This window comes from Drosophila melanogaster, chromosome 3R (genome assembly GCF_000001215.4).
Source record: "Drosophila melanogaster chromosome 3R".
NCBI classification, from domain to species: Eukaryota; Metazoa; Arthropoda; class Insecta; order Diptera; family Drosophilidae; genus Drosophila; species Drosophila melanogaster.
The window spans coordinates 25,125,631-25,138,046 of NT_033777.3; the positions used below are offsets into that span (position 1 = coordinate 25,125,631).

A 12,416-nucleotide genomic window follows, 5' to 3' on the forward strand; every position below is an offset into this window, starting at 1 on the left:
TAATAATTAATTAGGTTTTTATTAGCTTAATTCGCTGCCATCCTTAATCTTTTGAATGAATGCACTTAATTCTTGCGCCGAATACGATTTCTTTCGGCTCTTCTTCGGCGGCGCGGCTTCCATAGATGACGGTTCACGTTTGGTCTGAGAATAGATTGAATTTTTTTAGAACTGCAATTACAGGAAATGTTTTAAGAACCTACGAAGTGTCTGTACTCGGGCGAAATGGACTCCAGTTGCAGCAGTCTATTTTCCACTCGTTTGATTCTACTGAAAATGTTTTCCTCGTTGTCGGTGGTTAGACCCATGTACGATTCAATTGCCTGTAGTCGTGAATTGGGTAGCGATTTCCTCATTTCTTTGGTTGGATCCGTTTGACCGTCACGCGATCCCATTAGTTTATTCAGTTCGAGTTCGTAGTTGGGTCGCATTTCCATTTGCTGAGGTCCGCATCGGTTGTTTACTCGTCGGACTGTGATAGGTTGTTTGTAGACCAAAGTGGCTATAGTTATGAAAATAGAGCATCGTTTACCCACCTTTTAAATGGCAATTTGACTGCTCCTGCTTAATAATTGTGCTCTGCGTTCGAGCGCAGGAATCGCTCAAGTTTTGGTCTGAGCTGACAAAAGACGATTTGAAGTCAATTACATTTTGTGAGTTTATTTCGTCTCGTTTTCTGTTGACAAAACATTCTAAACGCTTGGTTAACTCAGCGTCATTAACTCTAATTTGCACCAGAGTTCGCGGGACGTCATGTGACTCCTCAACTTTGCAGGGACAAGCGGCGTAGTTGAAGCCACTTTTCGATTTCTCTACAATGTACATGCACAGATGAGAGAGAAGCCAATAAAATCGTAAACGCTCGATTGTTAATTATATTTACAAGTGTACAAATAATAAGAATACATGTCATGCTGGCTACTCATAAGATCTTACTAGGCCTGATGGACTCCTTGTTCTCCTTCCATTCGCTGTCGTTATCGCCGTCGTAGATTTCCTTTTTCCAGATGGGAACCCGAGTTTTTAGCTGGTCTATTGCAAAAGATACTGATTCTAAGGCCTCAGAACGATGTGGTGACGAGGCGGCTATAACTACACTGGCTTCGCATACGGGCACTGTTCCCAATCGATGATATATGACTATGTGCTTCAGATCGAGCCACTTAGATCGGAGATCTGAGCATATTTTATTCATTTCCTTGAGTGCCATGCTATCGTAGGCCTCGTACGCCAATGACAGCACCTGAAAGGTCGAAAAGTACAAATGAATCAATGAAATCAATTGATTGAGATAATGAAGCCACCTTTTTCCCTTGAAAATTATCGCGCGTAGTGCCCACGAAAACGGATGAGGCTCCACAGCCTTCATCGGCCAGCAACTGATGGATATGAGCGATATCTATGGGGTCGTTTACCAATTTCACGTGATCCATGGCGGAAAGGTTAGCCTCCACTCAGTGGCGGTATGATGGCGAGTTCGTCTCCTTCCTTAAACAGAATTCTATCACTCAGGTTGTCAATGTACGACTCGTTGTGGGCCAAAATCAAGTTATCCCGGATGGAGGTCAGGCCAAATTTGGACACCAGGTGGTCCAGCAGTTCGGTGGCAGTAATTTCAGTAGGAACTTCCACTGTCGACCGGGGAGTGTTTGCTAATTCACGGGATTTAGCAAAGAACAACACGTGCACGTTGACAACAGGTCCATCCGCATTCATATTTACAAATGAAGATTGGCGATGACACAGCAGTTCCATTTTCCGACTACCTATGTATCGATTTCTTATCGGAACGAAGTGGAATAGTCCACGGAAAGGGAAACAGCTGACTGAAACTTTATTAAATGCTTAATAACTTTTTAGATAAATCAAAGAAGCTTCTTACTCATTGCATAAACAATACAAATATTTAATACATAGTAATTATACAGCGAATTCATTCTGACAATCCGAATCATCAACAGCATACAATCGATATATTTTGTTTAAAGTTCGTCCATCGCAATTTACACCGATACTTAATTTCGCAAGTGAATAAAATTGTTATTATTCCCTATTAAACTAATTTAACTTATCTAACGTAGATAGCGAACTTGTGAATATTTAATGATAAGTTAAGTTGCCAGATAGATTCTTTTTTCTTCACTTTCCGTGTTGACATCGTCAACTTTCCATAAAGAACCATGAAGACACGTTTCAATACCTTCGATATAATCTGCGGAGTGGCGGAACTGCAAAAGTATGTAAAAAATCCGGATAATTCCGATGCCCAGGAATAATGGTACATCTACATTTATATTCCAGGCTGGTCGGCTGGCGAGTGAATCAGATCTATGACGTGGATAACAAGACCTACCTCTTCCGGATGCAAGGGACCGGTGCAGTGGAGAAGGTCACTCTGCTAATAGAATCTGGTACAAGATTCCATACCACTAGGTTCGAATGGCCCAAGAACATGGCTCCGTCCGGTTTCAGCATGAAGTTGAGGAAGCACTTGAAGAACAAGCGCCTGGAAAAGGTTCAACAGATGGGTAGCGATCGTATTGTTGACTTTCAGTTCGGTACCGGTGATGCCGCCTACCATGTTATTTTGGAGCTCTACGATCGTGGTAATGTGATCCTCACCGACTACGAGCTGACCACGTTATATATTTTGCGTCCGCATACGGAGGGCGAGAACCTGCGCTTCGCCATGCGCGAGAAATATCCCGTGGAACGGGCCAAACAGCCCACGAAGGAACTGGAACTGGAAGCTTTGGTTAAGCTGTTGGAAAATGCCAGGAACGGCGACTATTTGCGACAGATTCTAACACCCAACTTGGACTGTGGTCCGGCAGTTATAGAGCATGTTCTCCTCTCACACGGCTTGGACAATCACGTTATCAAAAAGGAAACAACGGAAGAAACGCCGGAGGCGGAGGACAAGCCGGAGAAGGGCGGTAAAAAGCAACGTAAGAAGCAACAGAATACGAAACTGGAACAGAAACCATTTGACATGGTTAATGACTTGCCAATTCTTCAGCAAGCAGTAAAGGTAAGAACAATATCGTGGAAATATTTATTATTGCTGTTAAAGTAAATAAAACGTTCTGTGCAATCTTTTAGGATGCTCAAGAGCTTATAGCTGAGGGAAATAGTGGAAAAAGTAAAGGCTACATTATTCAAGTTAAAGAGGAAAAGCCTACAGAGAATGGAACGGTGGAGTTTTTCTTTAGAAACATCGAATTTCATCCCTACCTCTTTATTCAATTCAAAAACTTTGAAAAGGCCACATTTGAGTCCTTTATGGAAGCCGTTGATGAATTTTACTCTACGCAAGAGTCGCAAAAGATTGACATGAAAACGCTACAGCAAGAGCGTGAGGCACTAAAAAAGCTGTCTAATGTCAAGAATGACCACGCAAAGCGTCTAGAGGAATTGACAAAAGTCCAAGATGTGGACAGAAAGAAAGCAGAGCTAATAACGTCCAATCAAAGTCTGGTGGATAATGCAATTCGGGCTGTTCAGTCAGCTATTGCCAGTCAATTATCCTGGCCGGATATTCACGAGCTTGTAAAGGAGGCACAGGCAAATGGCGATGCTGTAGCTAGTTCCATAAAGCAGCTTAAACTGGAGACTAATCATATATCCCTTATGCTCAGCGATCCATATGACAACGATGAAGACGACGATCTTAAGGATCCAGAGGTTACTGTTGTGGATGTCGACTTGGCTCTGTCTGCTTGGGCCAATGCCCGTCGATACTACGATATGAAACGTTCGGCTGCTCAAAAAGAAAAGAAAACTGTAGATGCTTCCCAAAAAGCTCTTAAGTCTGCGGAGCGCAAGACGCAGCAGACGCTCAAGGAAGTGAGGACTATATCGAACATAGTAAAGGCACGGAAAGTTTTCTGGTTTGAAAAGTTTTACTGGTTTATCAGCTCTGAAAATTATTTGGTTATTGGAGGAAGAGATGCCCAGCAGAACGAGCTTATTGTTAAAAGGTTTGCTTTCAATTACTTAAATAGATCGAAGTATTTATAATTATGACATGTTGTTATTCCAGATATATGCGTCCGAAAGACATTTATGTGCACGCTGAGATTCAAGGCGCCTCGAGTGTTATTATTCAAAATCCCACAGGAGAAGAAATACCTCCCAAAACGTTGCTAGAGGCAGGATCCATGGCTATTTCGTACAGTGTTGCTTGGGATGCCAAAGTGGTTACCAACTCGTACTGGGTAACAAGCGATCAGGTCAGCAAAACTGCACCGACTGGAGAGTACTTGGCAACGGGAAGCTTTATGATCAGAGGAAAGAAGAACTTCCTTCCCTCCTGCCACCTGACCATGGGTCTAAGTTTACTTTTCAAGTTGGAGGATAGCTTCATTGAGCGCCATTTGGGAGAGCGTAAAGTTAGAAGCCTGGAGGATGATCAAATAGATCCAAATGTTAAAGAAAACGAAGTTGAACATGATCTTTTGTCGGATAATGAAGACGCTGATTCAAATATAAATCTATCGGAACCAAGCTCCAATACCGAAATTACAGCTTTTCCCAATACAGAAGTTAAGATTGAGCACGATACTGGTCGCATTATAGTCAGATCCGACTCCGTAAATCCAGAGATTGAAGAGACTAAAGAGAGTGAAGTTGTCCTAGACAAAATTTTGAAAAAGACGGACGATGAAGAAACGACCATTATTTTGGCTGGTCCAAGTCGTAAAAAGCAAGTAAGTGCCAAAAAGACCAAGGAAGACAAGGCACGGGCGAAACAAGAAGCTGCCAAGCAGGAAGTCCCTCCTGTGAGTAGTGAACCAAAAAATCCATCTCAAGTTAAGAGAGGTCAGAAGGGAAAGCTCAAGAAAATGAAGCAAAAATACAAGGATCAAGATGATGAAGAGCGGGAAATTCGCATGATGATTCTCAAGTCATCGGGTAAGGAAAAGCCACAGGCCAGTGCCGATAAAGTGGTGGAGAAAAGTGAGTCAACCAAGGAGTACGTGAAGCCAGAAAAAAGTGCAGCTCCCAAAAACCCAGTGGAACTGGACGATGCTGATGAAGTGCCCGTCGGTGGGGATGTGGATGTACTCAACAGTCTGACTGGACAGCCGCACGAAGGAGATGAGCTGCTGTTCGCGATTCCAGTCGTTGCTCCCTATCAGGCTTTGCAAAACTACAAGTAGGCTATACTGAAAGTTCGCATAAAATGTTTATTGTAAATGTGATATCCTTTTTAGGTTTAAAGTAAAGCTCACCCCAGGTACGGGAAAAAGAGGAAAGGCGGCGAAACTAGCACTTAATATCTTCGCAAAGGAGAAGAGCTGCAGTGCTCGTGAGAAGGACTTACTGAAAAGTATAAAGGAAGAGTCGTTGGCCAGGAATATACCAGGAAAGGTCAAGCTATCGGCCCCGCAACTTCAGAAGTATCACAAATAACTAAATCAAATGTATGCAAAATGTGTTGAGCCATAACTTAAGGAAGTGTTAAAAATGCTTTAAAAAAGTAATGCCAGTTGATACAATAAAAGAGAATGTTTACGGAACTGAATATATATGTTGATTCCTTATCAAAGAGATATATATATATATGTATATATTGATTTTGTTAACGGTTGAAACTGGCTCTTATCGATAGTCTTGTTGCTGGGCGAACTTTAAGCTGGGATTTTGGGGCGCATGCGCCTCATATGGGGCCCGAGTTTGCATGTGTTTGTTTACTTCGGTTGGCTGTGTTCGAAAGTGGTGTTGTATAAGTAGATATTTTGGTGCTAAGTCGCCTGTTTTGGCATTTTGTGTACTAAAAAGTTCGGGAACTTCTCGTCATCATTCGATTCGTCGTGAATTGCCACAGTAAAAATCTACACTAGCCTGTTTAAAACAATGAATTCCTCCGGAGCCCGATGAAAAAGCAAACAAGCCCGAAGGCAGCAAATCACATAGCTTCTCGCAACCAAAGACAATACAGCGGAAAATGTATCTTTCGTGCGAAATCCGTGTAAAACATTTTTTCCAACCCAACCGTTTGCGTGCCGTGGAGGATTTCACCGATATGTAGATACATTTAGGCAAAGACGGAGTGCTTCCCAACGAAAGGAAACCATTGCAAAAGGAATAAAATTAAAGTGCTGAGGCTATGGTTCGGTGAAAAACTATGGCCTTCAAAGTCCCACCCAGTTAGAAGGATATGTGCGTGTGTGTCTGTAAGTGTGTGTTAGTGTATGTGAGTGTGTGTGTGTATGCATACATATGAAGGCATGTATTGATTAAGGACACAGCACTTTTTTCTCAGCCGTGTGAGCTGAACTGAATTAACATACAGTGTTTACGTGCCTCCAATTATAAAGTTAAAAGTTATGCCCCCGCTGACATACTTGCAAGCACTCGAATTAGCATGACGTACAAAAAAAGTGCCCATATTCGCATTCGCATTCGCACATATAGACCTTCGTGTAGGTATGTACGAGCATGTGTGTATACAGCATACCCTCTATTGCACCTGCTCGAAAAATCAAATATCAGAACTGAGGACCATTTTGTTATTTTAAAACAGAATATCAAGGCATACAGAAAGTTTGTGCGATGGAAGTAAATGAATTAAATGACCGTTTTTATACAAAATCCCAAACATTATAAACGATGAAATTACTATCCCCCATCTAAAATATATTTTATCTCATTTATTTCTAAAATTTAAATAAACATACATGAAAGAGTATGAATTTACATTTCAGAAATGCCAACTGATAGCTAATAAATTGCTTATAATGGACTTTTGTGGAATATTTGCAACTGCCAGATAAAATGAGGGCTATCCTGATTGCTCAAGCGAACCCCGAAAAGGCGTCGACAGTAACTAATCATATTTGTTAGCAGCAGATCTACTAAAACAGCAGTAAGGTTCACTTAACTGGCATTAAATGAATATGTGAACGATTCCTTAATAAAATATATTTTATCCTATTAATATTACTTGAATTTTAAGAACATGGAGCCAAATCATTATTACTGCCGGAGCGCCATGCAGCAGAATCCCTCGACTTCCATTCCCCAACATGCGTCGAACAAACTCAACTATGGGATGAACGCTGGCCAGGATTATGTGACATGTAGCTCCGGCCAATCGCAATCGGGCTACAGCTCCAAGGACTTGGTTCCGCGCAGTGGGAACAGCAAAACGCTCGGCGGGAATGGCAACATGGGGAGTCCGTACGGAGGATCTGTGTGCAGCAACAGTGGCCAATGCAGCAAGAATACTGCCAACGCTGGGAACTATATCAACATAATGACTGTTCCACTGGGAACACTGCAGTATAATCGAAAAAAGCTATCTACACAAGACTACGAGTGCGTTTGCTATACCAAGTTCAACGAATTTATGCATTATAATATTCGTAATTACTTTTCAGATCGCATTTATATTACAACACTACGGATGTGAAGTGTCGCGATGATTACTATATAGCCAACAATGCCGCAGCAGCAATACCGCAGCACCAAGCTCATCAACCGCATCAGCAGCCGCATCAGCACCAACATCCGCAGCATCAGCAGCAGCATCAGCAACACCAGCAACACCAACAGCACCAGCAACATCAGCAACATCTGCACCAGCAGCAGCAGCAACAGGCAAACTTTCTCCACATCCAACAATCGCTACAACACAACCACCAATTGAGCCACCCAGAACCAATCCATCAGTTGCCCCAATTACAGGGCACGGTGGCCGATCCACCAGATGCCTTCGACAACTGTGCGATCTTCCCGAGCGCCGGCGGCAGCAGCAACGGAAGTGGACGCGTGGCAGCCACTCAAACCCATCAGAACCCATCCGGTGTGGTCACGTGCGACCAGCAGGTACCCGTGTCCCTGGGCTCGGTGAATATGCCCGTTCCCCCAATCATGTATACCGTGCATCGTGTGGTGACCACAGCTCAGATCCAAACGGCAGCGGGCAGCACCTTCGCCTCGTCGGCTAGTGTGTCCAGTGTGGTCAGCACTGGCCAGAATGATGGTGACTGCCTGTCGCCGGCACAGGTGTCCTCCGCCATGGCCGCCTCTGGAAATGCTTCCTGTCTGGGTGGATTACCCGACATGGGCGCCAACATGATGAGCAATGCAAGTGCACTTTGTCCCCTTTCCGACCTGAGGAGCCCATCCGGTAAGAGAAACTAAATTGCAATGTTTAGTGTTATGCTATTTGTTTATCTATAACATTTTTAGGAGTGCTCACCAATTCCTCATACATGCCACAACATCACAAGTGCAACAATGGGAATGATGCCCAATCCAATCCCGCAATCCAAAAACGCCTGATGGCGACCAGCTCAACTTCGAACTTCGCGACTGCCGGCAAAGCTGCTTCCAATTTAACCCGTGCTCTCCAAAATGTAAGATACATTCCATTCATTTTCAGCCACTTGAATGCGATTCTTTACTTCATAGGTGATCCCCACATGCGTGTATCTTATGTCCCGGGTGGCGGTGCACATGGAGATCGAGGGCACTGCCCAGTGTCCATCGCAAGTGATGTTGGCAGCCGCCTTGGGATGCGAGGAGCTGGGCATATCCAATAAGTTGCTGGCACAGAGCGTGTTCGGATTGTGGATGACAAGTGCTTTACTGGAGATGCAGCTGAAGGCCCACCACTGCCCCTACATAGTGCGAGTTGCGTGGCCCAATCTCCTCCAGAAGTTCAGCAACAGCAGTCCCAGTGATCGAAAGTTCGATGAGCCCATGATAGTTTTGAAGCGGAATGTCTTCTTCTCGAAGCGAGATGAGGAGAAAATAAAGTAATACCGATCAATAACTTTAGATTAACCCATTTCAAACTTGATATTATGATATCATTTTCAGGGATCATCGGATCTTGGAGCTCCTCTATGAAGAGGCCAGAAACAATGTGCTGACAGGCAGATATATCATGGAGCCGGTGCATTCGCTAATGTTGGGTGGCATTCAAGCGCGCATCGAACTGGGTCCTTACAACTCCCACACCCATACAATAGGATTCTTTCGGCAAGTCTAATACTAAACTAATAAAACACGCCAAGTTCTAACTTTGTCTGCTAATTTGATCATTTAGGGAGAACCAAGCTAGATTTTTGCCTCCTCACGTGGCCAAGAGCTCCACTTGGCTGTGGCTACCGATCAGTCAGAAGAATTCTGCGGAAGTGAAGCTTCTGGAGCAATTCAAGCGAGTGCCCCAGACGGCCACCACACGAAAGTTGATGAGGAAATACCTGGAATTCTGCTGGGCTCTGCCATTCTATGGGTAGGCTTCTGATATATATCTTACAATATATATTTAATAATTAATTTTTTTATTTCATGCTCACAGCGCCGCATATTTTCATGGCCAAATAGAACAACCTGTTAGGGGAATTATGGCACTGGTCAACCAAAAGGACATGGAGGTTTTGGTCGCTGTCAATGAGAGAGGGGTTTTCGTAATAGATCCGTACGAATGTGTAAGTTATTTTATATTAAAATAACGTATAGTTTTAATCCGCACTGTTTAATGACTCACCACTTTTGATGCAGACCCTCTTGCTGGGATTGCGATACGAGGATTTGTCGTGGGATTACGCAAAGCCAAGTGCAAGTGATGATCCCGAATGCCTCACTTGTATCTTCCTGCAGGTACTTCGCTGTGTTTTCGCTGTTATAAAAACAAGATCTTAGAATCATTTACTTTGCAGTTCGATGCCGTCGAGAACGGAATACAAGTGTCCAAACTGATGCAAATATTTTCAAAGCAAGCTGCCATGATAGACGCACTTATATCACACTTTACAGATCAAATCAGAAACAAAAAACAGGAGGGTAACACTCAAGAACCTTTTCACGATGGTAAGCCACATACTATCAGCTCTATATGTCATAATCAAATCCAATTCTGATTACTAACCCTTTTCAGAGCCAAATCCTATTCAAAATAATGGAAATGGAGTCTTATGCAATAAGCTGTCTCGATTAACTTTGGCCACCTTCGATGAAGAGGGAGGTCGTTGCATTGGGCAAATGGGATCATTATCTATAAGCTATTAACATTTGTTACTAACGATAAAGTAAATTTAAGTTAAGGGGTGTTGAATAAAGTTCGCGCATATATTCACGAATTGTTGATCGATTTCCATAAATATACTCACAAGTAAATTTTTAGCAAACGGAATCTTCACACTCACAGTCACCTTCATAGCGTATTCCATTAACTTTAATTGTTTTCTAATTTTACAAAATGTCGGTGATCATTATTCGAATTTTAATGAATGGTACAATAAGTTACTTAAGACTTACACTAAGTTACAGAATATATCGCTGAAGGCACTGGCAAACGAAGATTCCATTATATCCACGCACCCATCAGATATTTTATTTGCCGCCAAAGAGTTAATATTATTTATTTATTATTAAATTGATTGCATTTATTCCCATTGATGCCCCCGAATAGTTATCTCTTTTTAGTTTAAAGTTAAGATAAGGCATGCAGTATATATTAAGATATATACTTATATGGGTATGTGCATTTGACGTATGCGTTCAGAATTAGTTTAATAAGCCTTCGACTGAAACAAATTATGTATATAATAACAATAAAGTGTATGTACAAAATGTAAGGGCTAACTGCCAACATAGGTTATGTATATATTTAAATTTGTATGTATGTATAAATTGAGACTTAAAATAAATACCGTTTCCTCATACTTATACTGCAAATACTTATAAATCTAATGCAATTTGATTTTTCCATTAAATGTGCACTTATTTTGACTTTATGTATCAGAAAGAGTATCTCAATGCGGTATGTCAACAAATTGTTAATTTTAATCGATAATTACGATTTGAGTACGCTTGCAATCGTTTATTTATTGTGTAGGTTTCATATTTAATTTAAAACAATCCATTCATTTTAAAATACAGTTTTGTGACAAATAAACTTGAATGAAAATTGTTTAATAATAAATAATGATATAGTTATAACATACAGCAAAACGGAAATTAATCAATACAAGTAGATGTAATCTAATAAATTATAGTTAATAGAAAATTTATTTAAATATGTGTAAATCAAACATAAATACTAAAGGCTACTTACTTTCTAAACTGTGTCTTTTAATAACACAATAAAAAAGTATTAAAAAAGGGATGTGTGATATTATTTAAGGAGAATATTGAACGGATTAGCATTTCTAAAATGATTATTTTAAAGTGTACTTAGCCAATTTTCGCAATTTATAATATGATTTGGTATATTTACCAGGCTGAAAGCTTTTAAAGCAGTTCTTCTTCTAGAATGCTGATAGTTTTCTCGAGATTGAAAGCTTTTGTTATTTTTTCTTTAGTGGACGGCGCAGACGCATTAATAGTTTAAACAATAATTAAACGACGAGATTCATTGAGACATTATAATCCATTTTAATAACAATAACAGTGTTTGACAGCATATACATAGTTCTTTGGATTAGGGGTAGAATCAAAGAATTACAATTAGAAAGGTGTTCCAACAAAGGTGTTATGTACATTACGTACGTTTTTAGTATACAGTCGCAATCAAAAAATTAGAAGTGATCCATAAATAATATATTTATATGAATTACATCGTTTTATGAAGGTTAAAACAATTTTGTGTGCGAATAATCATCAGCAAAGAACTATGCAAGTTCTCCATATAAGGTATGTGCTATTCTTTTATATTATTGTACTTCGTGAGCACTTATACATATAAATAAAAATATTTAAAAAAACGCAGTGAATTCAAAACTTGTGTTAATAAGTTTAGCCTGATCACCTTTTAGTCTATATATTTTCTATTATCTTCATAAGATAAGGGTGCAATGAAAATATTTACCACAAATAACGGACAAAGAGTACTCATGGAAATTAGTGCAAACACACAGATGGAGAGTGCAAATAATATAGAGTGGAATTGTGTTATTCTCGGTAGATTCGCAACCCAAAAGTGCAACCAGGTCCACGTCCGTATCAGATCCGCTCACGCACATGCGAATGCGAGAAGGTTGGCCAAATACACGCACACACACTTTCGCAGGAGGGAATGTTTATGGGAGGTAAATAACTGGTTTTTATATAAACACACGGGCACATACACACACACACACGCAGCCACGTGGAGGAGCCGATTTGGAAATGTGCATCCTGCATGCTGAATATCTAGATCCACAACACCACCACACACATACGCAGCCCGCGAAGAGGGACGCGAATGATGGTCAGGACATCAAACCCGTTAAGAGAGCCGAACAGAGCGAATTTCGTGAGCAGGACATGAGTAACAAGTTGTTGCACTGGTGGGTGGTGGGTGCGCGCGCGAGAGAGAGAGAGAGAGAAAGGTGAGAGTGGCGCTTTGCTCCGATTGGTCGAGAAAAAGCGAGAAAAACGTCATGCCGTTCTCTTCGCCGCAAAATCATCGGATCATC

General features: G+C 41.3%; 4 protein-coding genes and 1 long non-coding RNA gene across 12 annotated transcripts; 3 read left to right on the top strand and 2 right to left on the bottom strand.

Moving 5' to 3' along the window:
- Position 1: 1 nt before the first annotated feature.
- Mocs2A (Molybdenum cofactor synthesis 2A) lies at positions 2–1,729 on the bottom strand. The gene is made up of 5 exons (NM_001170249.1): positions 1,305–1,729; positions 937–1,243; positions 537–812; positions 204–472; positions 2–144 (listed from the first exon to the last, which is right to left on the bottom strand). The coding sequence occupies exon 1, from the start codon at positions 1,714–1,716 to the stop codon at positions 1,444–1,446; it is 273 nt and encodes a 90-aa protein (NP_001163720.1). The 5' UTR covers positions 1,717–1,729; the 3' UTR covers positions 2–144; positions 204–472; positions 537–812; positions 937–1,243; positions 1,305–1,443.
- Positions 2–1,729, bottom strand: Mocs2B (Molybdenum cofactor synthesis 2B). Its single transcript, NM_143083.3, has 5 exons — positions 1,305–1,729; positions 937–1,243; positions 537–812; positions 204–472; positions 2–144 (listed from the first exon to the last, which is right to left on the bottom strand). Exons 1-5 carry the CDS (start codon positions 1,431–1,433, stop codon positions 22–24), a joined length of 1,104 nt encoding a protein of 367 aa, NP_651340.1. The 5' UTR covers positions 1,434–1,729; the 3' UTR covers positions 2–21.
- Positions 1,730–1,871: 142 nt separating this feature from the next.
- Positions 1,872–5,525, top strand: Clbn (Caliban). 2 transcript variants are annotated; one of them, NM_143084.2, is made up of 6 exons: positions 1,872–1,987; positions 2,128–2,236; positions 2,302–3,031; positions 3,103–3,980; positions 4,043–5,158; positions 5,217–5,525. In NM_143084.2, exons 2-6 carry the CDS (start codon positions 2,181–2,183, stop codon positions 5,413–5,415), a joined length of 2,979 nt encoding a protein of 992 aa, NP_651341.2. In that variant the 5' UTR covers positions 1,872–1,987; positions 2,128–2,180; the 3' UTR covers positions 5,416–5,525. The 2 variants fall into 2 exon arrangements, with proteins under 2 accessions (NP_651341.2, NP_001163721.1); NM_001170250.1 differs by lacking the exon at positions 1,872–1,987 and having other exon boundaries at positions 2,000–2,236.
- A 150-nt stretch (positions 5,526–5,675) lies between these two features.
- Bili (Band4.1 inhibitor LRP interactor) lies at positions 5,676–11,079 on the top strand. 7 transcript variants are annotated; one of them, NM_143085.3, is made up of 12 exons: positions 5,676–5,829; positions 6,711–6,871; positions 6,962–7,323; positions 7,386–8,137; positions 8,200–8,366; positions 8,422–8,768; positions 8,833–8,994; positions 9,062–9,250; positions 9,317–9,446; positions 9,520–9,618; positions 9,678–9,828; positions 9,896–11,079. In NM_143085.3, the coding sequence occupies exons 3-12, from the start codon at positions 6,965–6,967 to the stop codon at positions 10,024–10,026; spliced, it is 2,487 nt and encodes an 828-aa protein (NP_651342.3). In that variant the 5' UTR covers positions 5,676–5,829; positions 6,711–6,871; positions 6,962–6,964; the 3' UTR covers positions 10,027–11,079. The 7 variants fall into 7 exon arrangements, with proteins under 7 accessions (NP_651342.3, NP_001163724.1, NP_001163725.1 ...); NM_001170253.2 differs by having other exon boundaries at positions 5,676–5,816; NM_001170254.2 differs by having other exon boundaries at positions 5,676–5,732; positions 6,691–6,871.
- A 991-nt stretch (positions 11,080–12,070) lies between these two features.
- On the top strand, positions 12,071–12,371 carry lncRNA:CR46098 (long non-coding RNA:CR46098). Its single transcript, NR_133448.1, has one exon. It is a non-coding gene; the product is annotated as a long non-coding RNA:CR46098 (long non-coding RNA).
- Positions 12,372–12,416: the final 45 nt, after the last annotated feature.

What these genes read in the sequence shown, in the direction of transcription:
- Clbn (NM_143084.2), top strand. Translation starts at nt 2,181, where the DNA reads ATGAAGACACGTTTCAATACCTTCGATATAATCTGCGGAGTGGCGGAA. An exon ending in AACGAGCTTATTGTTAAAAG is followed by an intron (nt 3,981 to 4,042) that starts GTTTGCTTTCAA and finishes TTGTTATTCCAG; the next exon opens with ATATATGCGTCCGAAAGACA. An exon ending in CAGGCTTTGCAAAACTACAA is followed by an intron (nt 5,159 to 5,216) that starts GTAGGCTATACT and finishes TATCCTTTTTAG; the next exon opens with GTTTAAAGTAAAGCTCACCC.
- Bili (NM_143085.3), top strand. Translation starts at nt 6,965, where the DNA reads ATGGAGCCAAATCATTATTACTGCCGGAGCGCCATGCAGCAGAATCCC. An exon ending in CTATCTACACAAGACTACGA is followed by an intron (nt 7,324 to 7,385) that starts GTGCGTTTGCTA and finishes ATTACTTTTCAG; the next exon opens with ATCGCATTTATATTACAACA. An exon ending in CGAGATGAGGAGAAAATAAA is followed by an intron (nt 8,769 to 8,832) that starts GTAATACCGATC and finishes TATCATTTTCAG; the next exon opens with GGATCATCGGATCTTGGAGC.